Below are 23,609 nucleotides of genomic sequence, written 5' to 3' on the forward strand. Positions count from 1 at the left end.
ATGCCTATGGACCTTTTGCGGATTGAGCCAGTTCCTGAATATGGGATTAAATGTCTGGAAAGCCCAGCTTTACAGCTGAGCCTACTGTAAGCTTGACATTTGCCTTTTATTCCAGCCATTCAATTATTATATTCTGGTCATGTCAGTCATCCCATCACACCTCCATTGTACTTATCTTTTTAGCACTTCTCTGCTAACTGCTCAAGCTCTCCTGGTTTTTTCCCATGCTCCGAATGTTAGTATGTATACAATGAAGACCATTAACTTTATGAGCCTATGTTCTTTCTGATTTTTCTTTGAGTGGTTTAAGAGGCCCCATTTCAACAGCACCCCCACTTTCCAGGGTGTACAAGTTCTTACCTGAGGTTCTGACTTCAGGGTTTTTGTTTCTACCTCCACAGGCTTGTGTTTAAAATTCTCCTAATCAGACTTACCATGTGTTGGTAAAACATTTTTACCATGTGAGATGCAATCCATTTCATGCCAGCAGTCTGTTAACTAGATAATTCAGATGATGGGCCTGGAAACCAAATCTCTCCCATCGACACTATTTGCATTGGCAGTTGTTAATTTGCAGTACAGGTAGTCCTCGTTTAACAACCACTTGTTCAGCGACCGTTCAAACTTATGACAGTGCTGAATGAGTGCTAGTTATGACCAAATCTTGTACTTACAGCTGTCATAGTGTCCCTGGGGTCACGTGATCATGATTTGTGATCTTCCTTGCTGTTTTCCCATAAACAAAGTCAATGGGGAAGCTGGCAGGAAGTCAGAAGTCACGGTCACATGAGGTCCTTGCTTAACAACCTACGTGGTCCTCATTTAATGACAGCAGTTGGACTGCCGGAACTGCCATTGCTAAGCAGCATGGTCACATGGTCTCTTTCTTATAACTGCATCACTTAACAGCGGAGTTTCCAGTCCCAATTACCATTGTTAAACAAGGGCTACCTGTATTCTTTCCCTTTTTTATTTCTCTTCCATTCAGTAGAAGAATGGATATGAATATTACCTGAACTCCCAGAGTGTTAGTGGTAGAACAGATGAAGTCAGAAAGGCATGTGTCGGCCGCACTATCTAGACCAGGCTAGAAAATCAGCTCCACAGGAAGACTAGAAGTATGATTTATTGAGATAGGCTATACTAGCAGAATCTTGCAAGTCTAATTGTGCTTTACCTCCCCTCCTCATTATACTCCAGTGAATCAGAAAGGTGTTGACTTCAACTGCTTCCAGATATTATCTTGCTTCCAGGACTTATAGAATTTTCAGCTCCCTTTGCCTAGGTAACAGTTCTTGCATATTTCTGTCAAGGTCCCCTCCCTTACTCTCTACAGCATGAGACCAGAACACTCTGTTACCATAACAGTGGTTAGGTGTCAACAGCTTGCTCTGCCAAGAAACAAATAGGACATGATACAGGAGTGGGAGAAAAAGATGTAGTAGTTGAACTTTAGGTCTGCTATATATATTGAGTCTTGCAGCTTGTAGTAGCTGGTTTGTTGTTTTCTAATATCTGTAGTACAACTATCTTATCAAGAACTATGTCCTTGATTCTCTCTCTGCCTACACATATCTTCTCTTTCAAGTATTGGTTTGGCTTGACATAAGGTCTTGTCAAAGTCTGCAGTAATAATGCTTTTTGCAATATTGCTTGTCCCTACATGCATCACCACACATTTCTTTTAATTTCTCATAAAAGTGAGTCACCAACAACCATGATTCTTCTTTTTGACTTTTTATAGGGCATTGTTGCATCTCTAGAGGTACACCATTCTGTTTTCCATTCTGCAGTATCTCTTTTTTCTTTCCCAGGACATCAGAGCCTGTTTCATTTGCAAAGGCCAGAATTTTTTTTTCAGTAGTACAAAATATTTTCTACATGTATTGTATGTGCTTGTTGTTCTCATTCACAGTAATTGTTCCTTTCTGTATCTATCTGCCTACAGAGGGTTTATTTATTTATTTAAAAGATTTGTGTGGCTACTCATATAAAATAACTCTGGACAACTTATAACAAATAGGTAACAATTTTTTTTTCATTATGGCACTGAATCGGAATGCTTGTCTGGAACGGGTGCTGTTGTTTGGAGGATTTTAGTATGTTGTGGATGGTTGGAAGTTTAATGTTTTGGAATGGATGGTGGAGTCCTTTGGGGTTGTTTCCCAACTGGTCCGAGCTAGACTGGTCCTCTATCTGGCCTGTGCAGCTTGTATCCCTTGCTGGGCTGTTTGGTGGCTTGGGACAGAATCAAACGTGGAGCCCATTGATCATTCTCTTACCTGGGTTGTGGCTTGGAGAGTTGGTCTTGGAGGATTGGAGCCAGCAGTGGTCGCGGCTGGACTGTTGGATCGCCGGGTGCACGGATTGGCTGCTTCACGCTGGAGGTGCTCCATGCATGTTGCAGCATTTGGTGACGTGGTGGTAGGAAGGAGTCCGGCACTGCTGACAATGATGGAGGAAGCTCTCTATCGGCTGACAGAAGGGACGTGTGCTTCAGAGTGAGGATGAAGGTGCTACAGAAGTGCAGATGAGGACTGCCTTTTCTTCTCATTGTGGTTGCGTGGAGGTGAGGGGTTTGGCTGTGGTGGAGGCAGGGCTGGGTCAGGGAGGTTGCACTGCCTGGGCCCTGTGGCTGCAGCTTCTGTCTCCCCACGTAGTTGGGTAGCCATCTTACCTCCTTCCTGGCTGGGAGCTGGAAGGCATCTTGTAACAGCCATTTTTGTGTGGGCTGTTTTCAAACGGAAGTCATCACAACCCACAAGGACTTTGACTGGGAGGATTGGATTAGGAAATTGGATTGGTCATCAAGTAGGAAAGACTGTGAGTTGTGGATTGTGATTCTGCCTACCTTCCCACAGGTGAGAGCCGGGGGAGGGTTTTTTTGGATCATTGGGACTGTGAATATTTGGGTGTCTAACCAGTCTGATGAGAGAGGACTGGCTGAAGGCATTGTGTGGTGGTGAGGTGGTTCCATGATTAGCTGGAGGTGCTGAGTGCTCTGCAGAAGTGTCTCTGGTTTTAGGGGCCCCTGGTTGGTTGGTTGATTGTGTCAGTAAGGTGAGGGTGTGGGCTTGGGCATGGACCTTTATTGACAGGGGAGGGGGGAAGGCTCTGAAGGGATGGGACAGGCTATAACATCCCAATACAGGTAGTCCTCGATTTATGACTATTTGTTTAATGACCATTCCAAATTATGACGGCGCTGAAAAAAGTAACTTATAGCAGGTCCTCGCACTTACAACCGTTGCAGTGTCCCCTCAGTCACGTGATCAAAATTTGGGTGTTTGGCAACTGACATGTAGTTGCAACAGTTGCAGGGTCCTAGGGTCATGTGATCACCATTTGTGACTTTCCCAGGGGGCTTCTGACAAGCAAAGTCAATGGGAGAATCTGGAGTCGCTTAACAACTGTGGGGAAAAAAGTTGTAAAATGGGGTGTGACTCATTTAATAACTGCATCACTTAGCAACAGAAATTCTGGTCCCAATTGTGGTCATAAGTTGAGGACTACCTATAGTGATGGGTAAAGGGAGATATGATGGGAGACAGGTGGGCTGCTCATGGGGACCATGCCACAGGTATATTGTTCCTATGGTGTATTCTAGCCCCACAAGCTTGTTCCCAGGCCCCAGATGGCAGACCTTCAAGGGCCTGGGTTGTTGGCTGCTGCTGCTGCTGCTGAATGGCAGGTCAGTCTGCAATAAGGCCACCCTCATTCACGACTTGATTGTTGATGAAAAGGCTGACCTGGGATGCATTACCGAGACCTGGCTGGGACAGGGGAGGGGGTTCCCCTCTCTGAAGTGTGCCCAGCTGGGTTCCGGGTATGGCACCAGCCAAGACCCCAGGGTAGGGGTGGTGAGGTGGTGGTGGTCATCCAAGATACTTGGGAGGCATCCAGGGGCTTGCCCCTCAGATTGCTGGGTGCGAGACTCTATTTGTTAAGTTGGGCTCTAAGAGGGATCAGTTGGGACTGTTGCTATTGTACCAGCTTCCCTGCTGCATAGCAACCTCCCTACCTGAGCTTCTTGACTCCATTGGTCAGGTTGGTGGTAGAGGTCCCCAGGCTTATGGTCTTGGGGGACTTCAGTTTGCCTTCTCTGGGTGTGGGGTCTGAGGTAGCTTGGGAGGTCATGGCTACCATGAGAGCCATGGGCCTGTCCCAAGTCATCCAGGGCCCAACACATAATAGTGGTCATACGCCTGACCTGGTTTTTCTGCTGGAGCAGTGGCAGGATGTTCTGGGTTTCGGGGAGATATTAGTTTCTCCCCTGTCATGGTCAGATCATGCCCTGGTGAGCCTCCAGTTCTTTGGCACCACTCTGCTCCACAGGAAGGCTGGGCCTATTAAATTGGCCCATTCCAGAGGGAGCTTGGGTTTTTTTCCAGTCTGCTACATGGTCTGGTCAAAGGCTTGGCGGGTGCTTGGAATGGGAGAGCAGCTGTGGCTCTGGACTGGATTGCGCCTGAGTGGCCTCTCCGCACCCATGGATCCATGGGTTTACAGATGAGTTGAGGGAAATGGAGAGGGCAAAGAGATGCCTAGAGCACTGCTGGCAAAGACAATCAAACACGAGCTAGAACCATTATTAGAGCCTATCTTGTGATGGTAAGGGCAGCAAAACACAATTATTTCTCTCCCCTTATTGCATCTGCAGATAGCTATCCAGAAGCCCTGTTTTGGGTGACCTAGTCCCTCCTCGGAGGGAGTAATACTGGAATTCACCTACAGGGTCACTGTGAGGAATATGCTGAACACCTGGCGGATAAAGTCACTTGGATTCGCTCTATGTGGGACTCCAGCCTTAGGGCAGAACCAGAGGAGATTAAGGGGGTTGAATCTTGTACAGTTATCTGGGGGGAGTTTGATCCCATTGAACCTGAGGAAGTGGACAGGTTCTTGTAGCTGTTAGTTCGGCCACATCTGTGTTAGATCTGTGCCCGTCCTGGCTGGTCAAGGCTGCCTGGGAGAGGACAAGTGATTGGGTCTAGGCAGTGGTTAATTCCTCCTTGAGGGAGGGGGTGGTCCCACCAGCTCTTAAGGAGGCGATGGTGCTGCCTCTTCTCAAGGGGCCATCACTTGACCCAACTAGTATGGACAGTTTTCATCCAGTCTTCAACCTCCCCTTTTTAGGGAAGGTCGTAGATAAAGTGGTCGCACGGCAGTTTCAAAGGACCCTAGATGAAGCGAATTATCTGGACTGGATCCCTTTCAGTCAGAATTCAGGCCAGGGTTTGGGGCTGACACAGTATTGATCGTGCTCTTGGATGACCGCTGGGAGAAACGGGATGGGGGTAGGGCATCCATCCTTGCTCTTCTTGACCTCTCAGTGGCTTTTGATACCATCAGTCATGGTATCCTTCTGGACCAGCTTTGGGAATTGGGGGTGGGCGGCACTGTGTTGCACTGGTTCTCCTCCTTCCTCTGGGATCAGCTCCAGTCGGTGTTGATGGAGGGGAGAGGTCCAGCCCGCAGCCTCTACTTTGTGGGGTGCCCCAGGGCTTGGTCCTCACTTATTTAACATCCATGTGAGGCTGCTGGGTGAGATGATCTGGTGGTTATCTCCACCCTGAGCTGCCTGAGTGATCCCGTGGATGTCCTGTCCCAGTGCCTGGAGGCTGTTGGGGCCTGAATGGGGCACAGTGGGCTTCAGCTCAACCCAAGCAAGACTGAGTGGCTTTGTTACTTGAGCCTTCCAGTGGCAAGATTTTTTCACCTTTGGTCCTGGATGGGGTGACATTGCCCCAGACAGACCCTGTGCAATCTGTGGGTCCTCTTGAACTCATGGCTCCTGCTCAAAGAGCAGGTGGCAGCTGTGGCTAGGTGGGCCTTTGCATACCTTCAGGTTGTGTGCCAGTTGCGCTAATTCCTGGCCTGGGAGGCTTTGCTCATAGTCACTCATGCCCTTGTGACCTCCTCCTGTCTGGGTTGCTACAATGTGCTCTAAATGGGGCTGCCCTTGAAGAACATCCAGAAACTTCAAGTGGTGCAGAATGCAGCTGCACGGGTAGTAAATGGTGTCAGATATTCGACACATGTAACACCACTACTTTGTGAGCTGCATTGGTTGCCAGCGTGTTTCTGAGTGCAATTCAAGGTGCTGGTTGTCACCTTTAAAGCCCTTCGTGACTTGGGACCAGGTTACCTGAGGGACTGTCTTCTCCCAGTTGTTTTTACCCATCCAATTTGGTCCAGCAGGTTGGGCATGCTACAGATCCTGTCAGCCAAGGAATGTCAGCTGGTGGGGACTAGGAAGAATGCCTTCTCTGCTGCAGCCCCTGCCCTCTGGAACATTCTCCCTCCAGAGATTAGGATGGCCCCAACCCTGTTGGCCTTTCGTAAGGCCTTGAAGACCTGGTTATGTGCCCGGGCCTGGGGCCCTGAGTGTGTTGAGGGCCCCGTTTCCTGGTTATATTAACATCTATGGTTATAATTTTTCTCGGCTGCTATACATATTTATTTTTGAATTGTGTTTGTACTTGGTTTTAACTGATTTTATTATTGTTTGCCGCCCAGAGTCACTTGTTTGAGATGGGTGGTGATAGAAATTGAATGAACAAATAAATACATAAATAAAACAAAATACAAAATTTTTTTTAAAACCTTCTCATGCACCAAGCCCTATAACAATCCTATCACAAAACCACAAATTTTTGGCTCACCTTCCCTCCTAATCCAGTGCCTGAGGGAAAAGCCAAGTCTTAAGAACCTTCTGGAAGGCAAGAAGCGTAGAGACCCTCCACGCCTCAGAGGGAAGGCTGTTCCACAAGATAGGTGCAGTTACAGAAAAGGCTTGCTTCCTAGGTCCCACCAGATGACAACGCTTAAGCAAAGCCACACTATCCAATCTAGTTGGATGGGTATTTAAAGAACCAGCACCTTGAATTGAATAGGAGGAAACTGGGAGCCACTGCAGCTTGTGCAACAGTGGTGTAACACAGGCAAACCATGGGGTGCCCAGAACTGTGTGTGCTGCCATATTGTAGACCAGTGAAGTTTCTGGATGATCTTTAAGGACAGCCCCGTGTACAGCGTGTTGCATTTGTCCAAACGGGAAGTGGCATTTGTCCAAACGGGAAGCATTGTGACCATTAGTAGGTCTTCCTGGTCCAGGAATGGGTACAATTAATGCACAAGGCTAACCTGTGCAAAGGGCCCCTGGCTGCAGCTGCTACCTGCTCCTTAAGCAGGAACCACAAGTCCAGTTGGACTCCCAAAGTGGTTGCTTCTGCTGTCCTTTTTTCTTTGTAGAGTTTCCTTTCTCTAAACTGATAAATCCCCATCCTTTCTTCTTGGCTCAAGTGTGGCCACTTGCTGTTGGCAATCTTTTGACTTTTTCTTCATGGATTGCTACCAGTCCTTGCTACCAATTTGAAGAAAATATATGCCATGTTGTTTTCCGGCAAGAAAATGAACATGTCTCGATCATTGCAGGTCACAATTGGCAGGCTTTTTTTACAAAATCTTCTCTTTTTCTATTTAGAGTACCATCAGTAAAAAAGCTTTCTCTTCTTGTTCCTTTTTCAGATTAGTCAAGTATCTTGTTCAGTGACTCCCTAGCAAACTTCTGTTAGCCGTTTGTTCACTTCCTCACTGAATTTTCCCTAGAACCAGGCTGCCTTATACAGGTAGTCCCCGGGTTACAGACGACCCATAGTTAAGAGCGGAGCCTATTGTAGCAAAATTTGTGTTAAATACACAGCGATTCAAGGTAAATACACAATGGTTTGAGTTCATTACACAATGCTACTTATACAGTATTAAGCAATAATACTGTTCTGGCTTATGTACAAATTTGACTTAAGGACAGACCTTGGGAACAGAACTCAGGTTCTTAAACTGGGGACTACCTGTATCCTCTTACAGTCTCTGTTTACTCAGCAGGAAGCAGTCGCCCAATCAGCCATGATGTGCATTCACCACCTGTTAAGACACACCTCCTGGAAGGAGCAGCTCTTCAGGAGGTGACCTTTTTGCCTCTCACAGCTCAGCCTGCAGTCCCTCAAAACACACAGTTCCTCTGATTACTCCTGTAATCCTTTTGAGCTCTCCAGGCTAACTGTTGTTAGCAGTCCCTAATTGTCTGTCTTTGCTCTACATAGAATAAAACAAACAGATTTAATAAGAGGAGGCTGTCTTGAAAAAATATAGTATATATTAGAGTTTTGTTTGTTATGCCCGTTGTGAAAGCAGCAATAGCAAAGTATGATGACAGTTATGAAGAGTTATTTAACCATTTTGCAGCTATATTTTTTATAGAAGTACTTTAATTACTGAAATAACCTGATATGTCTAATTCTATTTTTGCCACATTAAAATCCTTGATTACTATAATTCCTTTGGGAGTGCAGTAGGATTGCCCGAACAACCCTGTGGTGATTTGGAAAAATATAAAGAAAAAAATTAATAATAATAAAAATATTTACTAGAGCATGCATCAACCTGTAATATAGTCTTCTAAGCCAGAGTTTTTCAAACTGAGTTCTGCAGAACCCTAGAGTTCCATGAGAACATGATGGGATTCTGTGAGATAGTCAGAAAAAATAGTCCACTTGAACACATCTTTTCTATTACTAGAGCTTTGCCTTTTGATTGGGGTTCTGGGATTTTAAAAAAAGAAATCAGGTTCTGTGGCCTGAAGAAGTTTGAAAATTCCATAATACGCTAACATTCTGAGGGCAAACATGGCAACGTGAAGATTCCTTGGCTGCAGTTATATGTTAGTTTTTGCTTGAAACAAACTTGTCTTTTTGGTTGTGCCCAATAAAAAAATTGAACTTGGATTTGGATTTTAGTGTTGCCTAGAGGTTGGATTTATCGATGTCTGTCCATTTTATATGTAGAAGATCTTATTTTTGTATAAGGGTGATTTGAACTAAAAGCAGTGAAACTTTTATACATAACTGCAGTTGAAGTGGTATATATGCAGCTAGTTAATCATAATGATGATGATTATTATGATTTCTGAGAAAAATCTTTAATAACATTATCGCCCTGTATGTTTTAACTGCTATGTTCTCCTAGTTCTATTTTATTTTCAATATTTTGGAGCCATCCTGAAGATAATATGTGAACAAACTGGTCTAAAGCATAATGTGGTTTTTTTATTGTTAGAGTTGTGGCTTGTTAATTATGCTTCGAGGGATAGTAGTATGTTTGACTCTGGCCATTGTGATTTGTTCCACAAATTACAGGTAAAAGCTGTGGCTTAGCACTGTATGTGAATGCAGTGCTATATTAGAAATATATATTTTGTATAGAGTTTTTGCACTGTATTTGTGCACAGTTCATATACATTTTTGTCAACATGTTTGCTTGATGATTGTGTCTACGTTGGACATGCATTGCAGTGGCATGACTTTGATATGATCACATTGCTATTGGCATAGCAATACTACACTATACTGCACTACAGGATCTATGGGTAGGGTGGGGATTTTTGAAATGTAGAAGACTTGGTAAGTAAGACACTCCCTAAATATCTATCATAAGTTGCTTCAACATTCTGGGCTTTTATCCGCAGCAACAAAGAGAGAGAAAGCTAAAATTTCAACAACTCAGAAAAGGCCTTCTTATGTTGTACTTTGTCATTTCCAGCCAGAATAGGATGCTGGCTGGGGATTATCAGATATTAAATCCAATATAAATTAAGGGTTCTAGATTGGGAATAGCATGGCACATCTCATAACCCACACTCTTTTTTTCCTTAAATTCCATAAACCCTTTGGGTGTACTTGTCTTTACATTGAGCTTTTAAGAAACTTCAGTTGGTGCAGAAATATTGGAGTGTTTAGGATTATCTAATTGAGTGATATCTTCTTCTAAAGCAGATACATTGGTTCTTGGGACCCAAGTCAAAATGCTGGTCTTGGTCTTTATAGCTCTATAAAGCTTAGAGGCTCTTCTACAAGTCCTCCCATCTGCAGAGGGGAGGCAGGTAGTCAGTCACCTGAGATATCTATTTTTCTTATTTATCTTGCCTTTCCTCCAGGAGCTCAAAGTGGCATATGTAACACTCCCTCCTCCGATTTTTCTCCTCAACAATTTGGACCAAGTAATTGGCTCAAAACCACTCAGTGAGCTTCTATGGCTGAGAATGGATTTGAACCTGGATTTTACTCTCTGTAAAGTTAAGAACCTCGTTTCAAAACTGGAAATATATTCTCCATTTTGCTATATATTGAAATTATTTTTACTAGCAACTCATAAGCAGTAACAATAAAAACTGCTGATGTTCATGTCTGTTAATTATATTCATGCTGGTAAAAGTCGTTTCACTTTTATAATTTCTTAAGGACTTAAGGAAGGATGGATCTTTATTGTTTCCTTTATAAATTTTATTAAGTTTTCCACAAAAGTTAAAATACAGAAAAATTAAGAAAAAAAGAAGGGAAAAAATAGGAAAAAGAAGAAAAAAGCAGGGGGGAAAGAGGGACACAAGAAAGAGACAGTAGCTTCCGACTTTCCTTGGTACAGGTATAGATAGAAAATATATTTGCCTCTTACTTAATATCTAAAAATTTACATAGTAAGAAATAGTTTTTAATCTAATATTCAGAAAGATTCCTAAAAATTATTCTATTTGAATAATACATATAATTTGTACAAGATATTTCTATAAGTATAACATCAATCAGCAAATCCCAAAGTCAAGGTTGCATTTTTTTGAGTATCAAGCAAAAAGTCTAAGAGTGTTTTCCAATTAGAGACATAGTTAGATAGTGCCCTGTCTTTGAGCAAAACAGTAAGTTTCACCATCTCAGCCAATTCCATTAATTCAATATCCATTCTTGGGCACTAGGTATTTGTATATTTTTCCATTTTTGCGTATATAGAAGTCTCACCGCAGTTATCATATAAAGAAATAAATTTCCGTGTTGTCTTTCCCTTTGTTTATCGATCATACCTAAAAGAAAACTCTGGTTTCAATTGCAAATATGTTTTCAAAATCTTTTGAATCAAAGTACATATCATATTCCAATATTTCTTGATTACATTTCCAACAAACATTTGAGATACCTTTATACATCTTTGACAATTTATCTGATGTTAAATACAAATGGTAATCATTTTATTAAAAAATTCTTTTAACATATAATTAAGAGTAAACTTTAACCCTTTATTCCTCATATTTTCCAACTGGTCTAACATTATATTATATACAAAGTTTTTTGCCCATTTAACCATACAATCTTTAACATATTCATCTTCCAAATTCATCTTTAACAAAAGTTTATATATTTTAGCAATAAGACGTTCATCATTAGTACACAAAGCATATTCAAACTCAGTTTTCTCAGTGGTAAATTCATAGTTTTTCTTATCTAGTTTAAATTTTTCCAGCAACTGTGCATATGTAAACCATTGGCAAACAAAACCTTCCAATTCTAATTCTTCTCTCCTCTTCAAGTTAGGTTCTCCTTCAGACAACAATAAGAGAGTTGCATACATCAACCATGGTTGCTTAACCGTCATTTCTCTTCTATAGAAAGCTTCTTGAGGTGACAACCATAAAGGAATTTTTGGAGACAGTCTTACCTTATATTTATTCCAAATTCTCAATATAGAATGTCTGATAAAATTATTCTTAAAATCAATGTTAGCTTTCACTTTGTCATACCATAAATATCCATGCCATCCAAATCTTAACTTATGTCCTTCTAACTCCAGTAACGTCTTGTTTTGTAAAATCATTCATTCTTTCATCCATACCAGACAACAATCATTATGCAATGACATTATAGGTGTGAAATTACTCCCCCCCCCATTACCCTTTCTGTTTGCTATGATCTTTAACCTTGACATGAAACTGTTAAGTGAGGTCATCTGGAATTTTGGTTTGAGGGATCATCATTAATTGGATGATGCTCCAGCCTTTTCTCCATCTTCCAAAATCCAACTAAGAAATGAGGGTACTAAATCAAAGACTAGTTTCAGGGATAGACTCACTGATGGTCAGTATACTGACATTCTTTCCAAACTGTAGATATGTTTTCATTATGCAAATTTACTGACCTGCCCATAAATTAAATTGTAACCCTTGAAGCAGTTTTTCACCCACCATGTGACATTAGTTGCTCACCATCACAATTAGAGGCTAATAATGTGTGTGGCTGTACAACCATCTGTTTTCCAGGTAATGCTGGACAATTTGTTTGGAATATACTACTGGGTAGTTGGGGGTATTGGGAGATTATGGAATGTTCTTCTCCTGGCCTTTTATTTTAGATATAGTACACTGTTGTGAAGGAGAAGAGCTTTGGTAGGCCATGCTGTAACTACAAGAGACTTAAAAGAATCCCACCCAGTTAAAGGACAATGTGAACCACAGTTTGCCATTGGTTCCCGATCCCTTGAGCATTGGCAAATCCTATCCTATCCTTGTTTGATCTCCAAGGCATGCAAACTGCCGAATAAAGCAGCTTTTCAATACTTTGGTTTTAGTCACGTGGTTGTGCCCATGCAAGGGAATTGTGGATCCTGTTGATGCGACCAGGGTTGTTTGTCACGTTGCCATGCAACCTCTCTGCCTTCATAACCTGTTAACTTTTGTTGTATGTATTTGAATGTTAGATTTGTATAGCTCACAGTTTAGAAAACAAACAGCTTAGGGTTCTCTTGAATTGCTATGCTACTGTAAGTGTTGTGTGTGGTTTGAAGCTGGCAGACGATATCTTAGCTCTTGGCATTGTGTTCCATCCCATTCATAACTTCCCTCTTCAGCAGGATAGAGCTTTAAGCAAGGGAGGGGAAGCTCATTGTATTCTTACTAAGGAAGGTCTGTATTTCCTTGATGAGGCTTTTTTTTTTTTTCTGTTCATTTCTGGGGTCTGGAATTACAAGGGAATACATCAAGGCCTGTCTAGATTTTGTTTCCCTGTAGCTTTTCAGTAACTGTTTTCCATCAAGAAAACACTGATCTTTCTTTCTTTTGTAAAGATTGCAAATCAACAACATCATGCGAAAGTTGCAGTGTGCATGTCTGTTTAAAATAATTGGGTTACTTCTGAAGGTTTTATTCCCTAGGTTTTGTCACTTAGGGAGGAAAAATTCATTATTTCAAAGTGAAAAGAACTTCAAGGGCTTCTGAAGCCACTGTGCTCTACTTTTAAAGTGCTAATGTTCTCAACTCACGGAGCCTGAGGGGATTCTAGACACTGTCCCTGTTTCTCGCTTGTAATAGGTAAAGTCTGAAAACTTGTATTTTAGGTTTATATCTCAAGGAAGTATGAATTTTACCCTCCCTTGGAGGTAAAATCATACCACAGTATGTATCTTTTTAAATTATCAAAGTCTGTTACAAAGCATATGAATATATGTAGACCTGATTTGATTTCTGTTTATTTTCTTGTGGACATTAATGATCCCTCTCCTCCCTTGTCTGTCTGATAGCCAGAATAGATTATCACTGCTTACATTTAATATCATAAGTCTAAGCAGCAGATATATATTCAACAAAAACGTGTTTAAAATGAAGGGAGATTGTTCTGACTGGATTAATTTAGCCATATTAGACAAGTATTCTTTCTCTACAAATTGAGTGGATGTAGTGAGAAGGGATTTGGAAAGGAGAAGAATAGATGGAAAAAGTATCCACAGAACTGAACAGCTTTTCAAGAACAGGCTATTGTGGACATAATTAACAATTGAATTTCACATGTTGTCAGACATACAGTTACCAAATTGCTAAATTTTTGTCTGACTGCATTTGACATTTCAAATTAATCTGAAACAAATTGTCAAAATAATCAAACCCACTTTTTAAAACCCCAGAATGTATAAATATTTGTGAGGGCTTCTACACTGTCAAAACCTCATATTCCCATAGTTACCCATTATTGGATACTTATGGCCTCACTCCAAAAACCAGTTGCAGTGAAAGCATACTTTTATATAATATTCTAAGAAATATACAATGTTCTGGTTTGTGAGTGATTACTTCAGCAACACAATTATACACCTGAGAAAGGTAGTAAATGTCGCAGTTTCTCGTTCTCTTGGTTGGCATTTTTAACCTGTTTTCTCAAACTGCTGTAACTGATAAAATTACTTATAACGGTCAGACAAAACAAGTTAAGCATATATGGAACAGAAATAAATGCTGGACAGAGAGATCTCATATTGTGAACACCCTTTAAGGACGTTTGCATATTTTGTTCCATTCTGATGTTTAAAAATTATGAAAGTCAGTGAGTTTCCAAGAACAGTTTTCAGCCTAGGATAAAATATCCTTAATGAAAGGTGAATTTTCCTTAATGGGACTTTCATTCATACTCTATGTTTAGACAGCATTTTGACTTTTAGTAAAAGGTATTAGTTACTTGGTGTCTTTTACAGGATAAAAATGTATATTTTTATTGTGTATTTTGTACTCAAGCAATTTGTATAATGAAGCTCAAGCTCAGATACTTTGGTCACCTAATGCGAAGAGAGGACTCTTTGGAAAAGACCCTGATGCTGGGAAAGATTGAAGGCAAAAGGAGAAGAGGACGGCAGAGGATGAGATGGTTAGATAGCATCACTGAAGCAATGAGCATGAAACTGAGCAAACTCAGGGAGGCAGTGAAGGACCGGAAGGCCTGGCGCAGTATGGTTCATGGGGTCACGGAGAGTCGGACACGACTTAACGACTAAACAACAACAACAAGTCCTCAGTTAACAACCATTTGTTCAGCAACCATTCAAAGTTATGATGGCGCTGAACAAATGGTACTTACGCCTGGTCCCTGAAGTTATAGCGATTGCAGTGCTTCTGCAGTCACAGGATCAAAATTTGGGCGCTTGGCAGCCTGCCTGTACTTATGACCACAGGGGCACTTCAGTTCCCCCCACCTGCCTATCTGCCCCCCATCTCTGCCCTTTTGGTCGCCTCTGCCGGCCCTGCTGCCCCAGCTGTCCTTTACCATCTTCTTTCTGCTGTTGATGAGGCATTTTTGTGAGGCAGCTGCTGGCTGCACAAGGCTTTCTTCCAGAGGCTGCATGTGGCCTTCTCACAAGGCTTCAGAAGCCTTCTGAGGCCTTCCAAAGCCTTGCTTGAAGGCTGCATGTGTGGCCAGCAGGTGCCTCATGAAGGGCCAGCCCAGGTACGTCTCATCAGCAGCTGGAGGAAGAAGACCCCAAAGGTCAGCTGAGTTTACCTTCAGGCTTATAACATTAGTTCAAAATGGCTTGTGGTTTTCACTCATATTTTTTTCACCATTAAGTGTAATTAGAGGAAAGTCATTAAACATATAAAATGTGAATTAACTTCATGAGATGCTAAGTTTCAGTATTACATTTAGCATGTTCTTTTCTTCTCACTGGCAAAGTAAAGCTGTGTTTTTGTATTTAAAACGGTGCAGTGTCATTATAGAGACTCAATTTTCTTTAAAGTGAATTGCAATGGACAGTTGTTACTGTAACTTGCTACTGAAGGATTCCACGTTAGCAGTGGCCTGTTGTATTCTTGACCAATGAAGACTGAGCCCAGCATTGCCTCATCAAACAAGACTGACAGCTCTTCGATGCAACTTTTTGAAGGATCATTCAGCTTCTATTTTGTCAATTAATTATTATTTGGCAGTTTCCTTCCTTGCGTGAATGGCAACTGATTTTGGACATAATAACAAGCAACTTGGAGGAGTATTTACTATATTTTTGTTATTGAATATGCAAGTTACTAATATGTGAACTTGCAGACATGGATACAGCTTTTTATTCCCAGCAGAAAATATGTTTGTGTTTGTGCATGTGTACGAGAGAGAGAGAGAGAGAGAGAGAGAGAGAGAGAGCGAGCGCATGTTATAATTTGGCATCTGTTTATGCAGTTCTAAATTCCAACTGTGTTTGTGCGTGAAATATGTTCATTTCTTTTTGCCAATGTTTTAAAAATGATTTGATATACAATTGCAAATAACATTGCAGCGATAACCTGGAAATATGTGTTAATACAGTACAATTAAAGTGGTTTAGTTAGCTCTTGTATACTCAAATAATATGACATCCCAGTTGAGCCAAAGGGGAGGATTATCTAGCAAAAAAAGCTCCTGTTTTAGCTTGCTTGGTGTTCTGACAGACCCCTGTTTTTCTCCTTTTTTTCTTAGTGAAGTATTTTCAAGATGGAGCTAGAAGACTGCAATGGGCGATCTTACATATCTGGTATGGGATTTTTTGGCCTTTCTCTGATTGAAATTGATATTGTAATATATTTTGTCTTATTCGTATATCTTATTATAAAATACATTGTAGGACTTCTAGTTTTTTTTATCAGAGTAAACTCTACTTCCAGCACTTTTATACAAGAATGTTCAAAATGACTGAAGGTTGAGGACCCTCATGATTTCTTTCCCAATGTAAGGTGGGAATTAATTTCTCCATCTGTTGCTCTCTTGAAGATCTGGGGATAGAAGTATGGGAGAATAATTTTTTTATCCACCTTTTTGCCCTTAATCTGTGGTGCTTGCTCCAAGGAATGACTGATAATGGAGGTCAGATAATGTAAGTTGGTTCAATTCAACAGAAGAAATATCCTAGAGCAAGGGGTCTTAACTTGGATGTGTGAATAGATTTTGAATGGAAAAATAATTTCAACTTTATTTTCACTAACTTAAAATTGAAATTTAGCTTGTCTTGTAATTGATTTAATGGATTAATAAAGAAGCACATGCATTACTCTATTGCATATTTATTGTTTCTTTAGTATTTTGATAATTGTATTTGAGCATAATTGGTTTCCTTTGTAACACAGTCTATATCTACACATTTTATTTTGTGCATTCTTCTGAGAAAGGGTCCATAGGTTTCATCAGACTCTAAAGGGGTCCATTGCACAAAAACATTAAGAATCCCTAGCTTCGAAAATTGTAACTTCGTTCCTTGCCTTCCTTATAGAGTTCTGGGTGCTCTCTGAGCTTGGTTGTTTACTTGCAGATGTTTCATTACCCCACTAGGTAACATCATCAGTGTTAACGTGGGGTTTGCTGCATGTTTATATATAGTAGCTTGCCCTGCCAGATTAGGTGGGGTGAGCTTTCCCCCTTGGTGGTTCCTTGATTAGAGTATTGTTTTCTGCCAAAACTGGCAGAGCAAGCTACTATATATAAATAGGCAGCAAATCCTAGCTGGGTAACGAAAAGTCTGCAGGCAAACAACCAAGCTCAAAGAGCACCAAGAATTCCACCGTTGGATCCTGAGCTATAGATATTCTCTTCTATTGGCTTCCCTTCCTTCCTCTACCCATGTTCAACTCTGGTCAATTCCCCAAAGCACAATTTGACTCAGGAGTTTCCATACCAGGTTACTGAGCACTCTCATCTTTTTCCTGGCTCTGTTGGCTTGAAGCAGTGTGCCAAAATTGGAATGGTGAGGGATGGGTGAGGTGGTCTTACCAGGCTGCTGCACAGTGATTGTGCTTGGAAGAGCAGGTGTGGAAAAATACTGGAGTTTGTCCTCAACTCACTGTCAAATTTGGCATAAATTTTTGCTATGAAATATAGCAGACCTGCAGCTTGGGCCACTAATTCATAACAATTAAATTAGTTGTTTGTCTGACAGTCTCCTGTTCTAGAAATGATAGGTTTCTCTAAGTTTATTAGCTGAGAATAATCAATTCACTACAAATTTAAATTAAACCTTTGTCCACCAGAATAAAGAAAAAACCATTTTTCCATCACCTGACTGATGCAAACAGTTCTCACTGAACACAGTCTGTTTTCCAGGTTTATCTGATAATGGCATACTTAATTTTCCTTCCCCCAATTTTTGTCAGCTTGGTCATTGGCTGCATTTTTTGTTATTATGGGATTAATATGGGATTCAGCAGTATATATGCATGTAGGCACCCCTTTGCTCTCCTTTTTGAACCATCTCTCTTGTTAAATCTCCTGAGATCCTTTTTGATCCTATCCCTTAGCAGAGTCCTAGGCGGTCTATGAAGTAGCTGATTAGTGACATTAGACTGGAAGGAAAGGGATTGGAAATCACTGCAACAAAAATGCTGTGGTTTTTATCTCCTCTGGTGGGATGGACAATTCTTATGCCATTTCTTTTTTCCAAGGAAGGAAGAAATCAGAACATTTGTGTATTTAGAGGAGAACCTGTGCACGTGGGTTATTTATCTGTGTCTATGTCAGAAGGGAAGGGGTGTGTCTGTGTCTGTCTCCTAGACCCACACAGCCAGGAGGAGGAGAAGGACTAGCTGATATTCCCCCTTGACCCATCTTGGGCTAGCAGCAGCCCACTACTTTGAAATTTTTGGAAGGACTCCCCCCATCTATTGTATTGTATTGAAATGGAAATTCTTTTAAAATTAATTGCAATGCTTGGGAGATAAGGGGTTAGGGGAATTCCCAGTGTGAATTTAATTTAATTTGACTTCCTCTATGCATGTAATTGTTTATTTTACAGATGGAGGACTGGAAGTAAATTCCTTTTACTGTTGGAAAGGGAGGGAATAAATTTATTAGTACTATTATTAAAGTTGGGATAGGTGGGGCAAATAAATACAATAATTGTAAAGGTATGTAAAAATGCTAATAATTTAATTCTGTATCTTAATTTAATGTAAGTATAAATGTATTTGGCCTGACTTGGCCTGGTCTTACTTGTGAAAGGCCTTGGCTCTGTGAAAGCCTTTTTGAGGTAGTACCTTGATAATGTCTTCAAACTTCCTAATGTGCCTGTGGGCTTAAAAGTATCAGCCTGGTTGAGTATTACCCCATTCCAGATCACACTCCTGAGATGTGGGTTGGGCTGAGAAAAAGCGACTGGCCCAAAGTCTCCCAGGCATCTTTCATGCCTAAGTGAAGACTAGAACTCATGGTCTCCTGGCATCTTAGCCACTATACCAACTGGCTCTCAGTTTACATAAAGGTTCATAGGATTCACATAGGAAGGGAATGTAGAGAAGATAGAAAATGTATTTCTTGACCAAACTGATGGATGAGATGGACCAAAGGCTTTTCCAGTTATATAGTGTTTACAGAGGATTTAAATGGTACCAGGAACACAAATGAATAAATTAAACTCTATAAAGAACCTGCGTTGATATAAGTAAAATCCATACTTTGGTTGGGGTGGGAGAGGGGCCAGATTGTCTTTGGAAGAAGAGCATATGTATTTTTATTGGACAGAAAAACATCGTAGAAGAGTAATTGTGAATAAAAGGAAGATAATCAGAATTACTTGCAGATAAAACTTTATTGATTTAAATAACAAACACATGGAATATGGGTGAGATGGAACCTTTGGAAAAATGACCTGGCTGTTATGTTTTGAAAGAATGATGAAATAGATGCAACTTGTTGGCAAGGATTTTGATTACTAGAGCTGTGTCTGATACAGTAATTACCATTAGCTTACAATCAAACCCACACATTTATTGAAGAAAAATTCAGAAAGTAGAGCACCTTTTTTTGTAGACAAAATGTACTGGTGAAGTTACTGGGAGATTAATAGTTTCCAAAAGCATAAAGAATTAAACTGATGTGATATAGTCTGCGATGCAAGATGTTGGTGTAACAGAAGAAGAATGAGCCCAATTATGGTAGGAAACTACTGTACTGCTATGAATGAGCAATCTTTTGAAGCTGTGGGGTGGTGCCTTAGAGCTGAATATTTGAGAGCTACCTTAATGAATTCCTGTCACGTGAAACATGTGCTTTGTGATTAAGGATGCAGTAAATTGCCTTATGTAGTTACCTATCTAAAGTGATCAAGTTAGGAGGGTGAAAAATTAGTAATCTGTAGGTCACAAATCATAGTAATTAATAATTGTGTGCAGAACCAAATGAACAATTATACGTGGCTGTTTTGTGAAATGCTGATTACTCAGTATTTGGAAATGTGGACTAACCACATAGACAACTACAGGTAGATTTATAATATTCTCCAGGAAAATAGATCTACTGGAGATCAGGTTATGGGAACAAGATACGAAGTTCTAAAAGGCTGTAGACTAACCAAGCTTTTAGTTATTGATTGTTCAGGGAAACTGTGGAAATAATTTAAATCCTACTGGCTAAAATGCGAGAGATGCTTCCTTGCGTGTATGGGAATTAGTGAACAAATATGCATATATAATATTGAACACTTTAAGAATTGCCATTTGCTATGGCTGAAACCTTGTACACTCGCTGATCTTAATGAAGAGTCAGTAAAGAAGTAATGCCTGCCTATTTGGCTAATAATGGGGGTAAACTTAATTACACGTGTGCAGTCCAGCGTGCTACAAATTATCTGTGTCCCCTTTTCCACTGTGTTCTTCCTGTATTATTTTTGTCACACTACTGTGTCATGTGGATCAGGAAGAACAGCTAATCAGGTAAACAAAGCTACAGTATGTGAGAAAAAAACAGAAGGGAGGAAATGATTTGAGGAATCTTTCCCATTCCAAGAAATATAAATGCTTGCTGCCTTTCAACTGCACCTTTTCTTTTCTTTTGCAAAACATGGAAAATACTTTTTCAACCAGGTGTTTCCAGTGATAAGAGAAACTGTTTAATGCTATCCCAACAGGAAGAAAAAGTGCCACTGTTATGATATGTATATGGGATAAGTTTCTCCCTCCCCTAAAACAAGATCAAGATTTGATGGCAGCCATAAAATTTGGCTAGCTACCAGAGCCTGTTAAATGTTGGACTTTTGCTCCCACTTATTTTTGGATTGGTTAATAATGCTAGAAATATTTTAAACTTCATCCAAATCATGGCATCTGTCCTGTCACTGCTAAGATTTGTAACGTCATCCTGTTTCTTAGCATTGGAAGCAGCATGTATTTTCCACTATCTGTTTTCCTCTTTTCTGGGTCTTCCATCTTCTTTTTAAAAGTTTATAAATTGTATATCCCTCTTTTTTTACATTCTTACCATGAGAAGTATTGTGGGTGACTCATTGAAGAAAAAATATTTCCAGGGCAAAAATTGCTGGTGTGTCTTCCCCTTCTATTTAAAGAACTTTTAACGTGCTCACTCACATAATTTTGGCAATAGCTGTCCCTTCTTAACTACAATAGCCATGAGCAATATTCCTGGCATTTGGTTCATTATTCTCTATTCAAGTCTTTTTGACTAACATAACAAAGGTACGTAGGCAGGCCCATATAGTCACCCAAAGTTGAGCTTTGCTTGATAGAGGGAAGTCTGCTTTTATTGCATAGCATTACAGTGCTTATAGATGTACTAGAATTACTATGTGTTGGGGGCCCCAAAACAAATATTAGAAGACCAGGCTTCCACTTGTATCATAAGGAATTCCCTTCCTTCTTTCCCTCGAAGCTTTTTGTGTGAGCCATCACCAAATCTGCTCCAGGGGTCTTCTAAGCTTCCAAAGCAGAATGGGAACAGTGAGGGCTGGGGAAGATGGAAAATCCAGCCAATTCTGCAAATGGGCTAGAAAAGTCAGAAGATTATGTACAATTCTTTTTTCTGTATCAAATTCTCTTCACTATTAATAATGAGAACTCAGGAAGTAAAGGCTTGGGCTGAAATAATTAAAGGTGAATTTTAAATTGATTAAAATCACGTATTCTAACCGCTTACCTGATCCATTTTAAAAAGTGTCCCTGATTAATTGGGCGAAAGATCTTTAATGCTATTCCTAATAAAACATAGATAAAAATAAGGGTAGCAGTTACCATCTCACTAGAGGTAATGTCTCTTCTCTCTTACCCATCGGGAATGAGTTCCTTCAGAGAAAATGCTTGCTGTTGCATTTATGCATAACTGAAAATTTTAAATATTTCTTTTAAACTATTTTTATTATGTGAATTGATTACATTTGTGTAACACTCCTATATCATCCTTTTTTTTCTTTTTGAGACTGATCTTTTTAAAAAGGTTAGGATAGAAATGTAATGTATGTTTCCAATAAAAAATCAAAAGCTTAATTCCAGGAAGTTGATAAATTCTGAGTAGAGATAGCAAAAGGAAACAAATCTTTTCTGTATGGATTTCAATAGAATAATGGACTTTTCTTAGGACACATCCAGTATATTTAGGCTAGCTTTCAAGGTTCTTTTTAAAGGCTGAATAGTAATTTATCTCTATAGATACTTCTGTCCAAAAGAGTAGAATAATGCATTTTCTTTATTTCTGTTTTCCACATATTCATGATTTTCCACTTTCAATTTATAACAGGGAATATTCTATTTATTTATTCTCACCATGCACTGATAGTTTGGATTTGGCTACTGCTTTGTCATGATAATTAGACCAAAACACAGGGACCGTTTAAGCCTCATTGGATTAGGTCTGAAGCAATCACCAGTATATTTTTCCTCAATGAAACAAAGAGAGACCTTATTTCAGTTTACAGAGTGCTAAAAACTCCTGGATGGGTGCCCTTACCTTTTTAGAGTGGCACATTCTTTCCTGTACAGCATCCATGACAGTTGCCCAAGTGATGGCGAGCAGATAACTGGTTTTGTTGTTGTTGTTGTTACCCTCAGTTAGTCTGGTCAAGATTTTTTTTTTTATTCCCCAAAGCATGCCACCCAGAAGCTGATTTAGAAGACAGGACATAAAGCATTGAGGGAAGGAGCCTTAGTCTGAGCCCAGGGGGACAGAGATTGCAGCCGTATAGATTCCTGCTCTCACAGTGCTGCTTGACTGTAAAATGACGGCCGTTTCTCTCACTTCCAGGAATCTCTTCTTCCTGGAAGGTGAGTGGCTGAGTTCACCCTACTGCCGAGATGCAGCCACACACACTCACAGTCTGTATTCCACTGCTGTTTCCAAGGAGTTGGCTGTGATAACACTCCAGGGTATCTTCAGCAAGCTAGAATAATGTAAGTTAAACGGGGAGGGTGTCTGTCTGGAATAACTCCATGCTGCTTCTGTTTTTATTTACACTTGGCGCCATGGGGAGTGTTGGTAGAGGGTGTTTTTGATGCCATGCAAAACAGCGGAGGAAGTCAATCTCTAGAATTCCTTATCTGTGCAAGGAGAACAGTGGCAGCTTGGAAATGCATCTGCAGGCTTTTGGATATGGATGAACAAGGAACAACAAAAAGAGCGAGATAAGACAGTTTCTGTTTATGAAAGGAACTGATAAGCCTCTGTTAAAGACTCCCAGTTTTCCTCCTCTCCCCTCCCTCCCTGACTTCAATAAAATCCTGGGGGAGAGGTGGGACCATAATTCACTCTGTATGTTATGGCATAGTGCAGAAAAAAATCCTTGGTCCAAGTAACTCGATGGTACTAGGGAGAACAAATTCTTGGTTTAAATTGCTGATAGTTTTTGCTGGCTATTTTGCATAATCATGTTATCACTAACTTCTAATTCAAAACATTACTAGGAATATGCCACTATTTCTGGGCATGCACATAGGTGAAAATGTACCTCAGATCTTTCTGTTTAGCCCTTTGAGGAATCAAGGTGTTAAGACAGTGGTTGAGAGATGATCATCCGGGTCCAAAAGTCTCAGTTCTAGGGAGATGGGGACAAAACATTTCAAAATTCATAAATACTTAGCTGTACAGATATTAATCCTGGGTTCATCTGGCTAACATTATATGTTTCCAGGAAATGCTGGAACATGTTAAACAATGTGAGTGTAAGAATGCAGATGCAGAAGAAAGTTACCTGTTTCTCTACTAAAAGTTTCACCACTCTCTCCAGATTTGAGCTGG

General features: G+C 40.4%; 1 protein-coding gene across 4 annotated transcripts in view; it reads left to right on the forward strand.

The window, feature by feature from the left end:
• The window catches only part of IKZF4 (IKAROS family zinc finger 4), a 67,628-nt gene that overhangs the window by 10,386 nt on the left and 33,633 nt on the right, over nt 1-23,609 (forward strand). For 2 of the 4 annotated variants that reach the window (XM_088138255.1, XM_088138254.1), the window contains 2 exons: nt 16,086-16,140; nt 22,620-22,765. Coding sequence is in view for 2 of the 4 variants with exons in the window: in XM_025173683.2 (XP_025029451.1) it covers nt 16,101-16,140 (40 nt within the window). In the remaining 2 variants the exon portion in view is untranslated. The remainder of the gene's footprint in view (nt 1-16,085; nt 16,141-22,619; nt 22,766-23,609) is intronic. The other 2 variants (XM_025173683.2, XM_088138253.1) reach the window with 1 other exon arrangement.

The sequence above is a fragment of the Python bivittatus genome, unplaced genomic scaffold (genome assembly GCF_059951505.1).
Source record: "Python bivittatus isolate LINGU-HERP-01145 unplaced genomic scaffold, Pbiv_v1 ctg000220_np1212, whole genome shotgun sequence".
In the NCBI taxonomy this organism is placed as follows: domain Eukaryota; kingdom Metazoa; phylum Chordata; class Lepidosauria; order Squamata; family Pythonidae; genus Python; species Python bivittatus.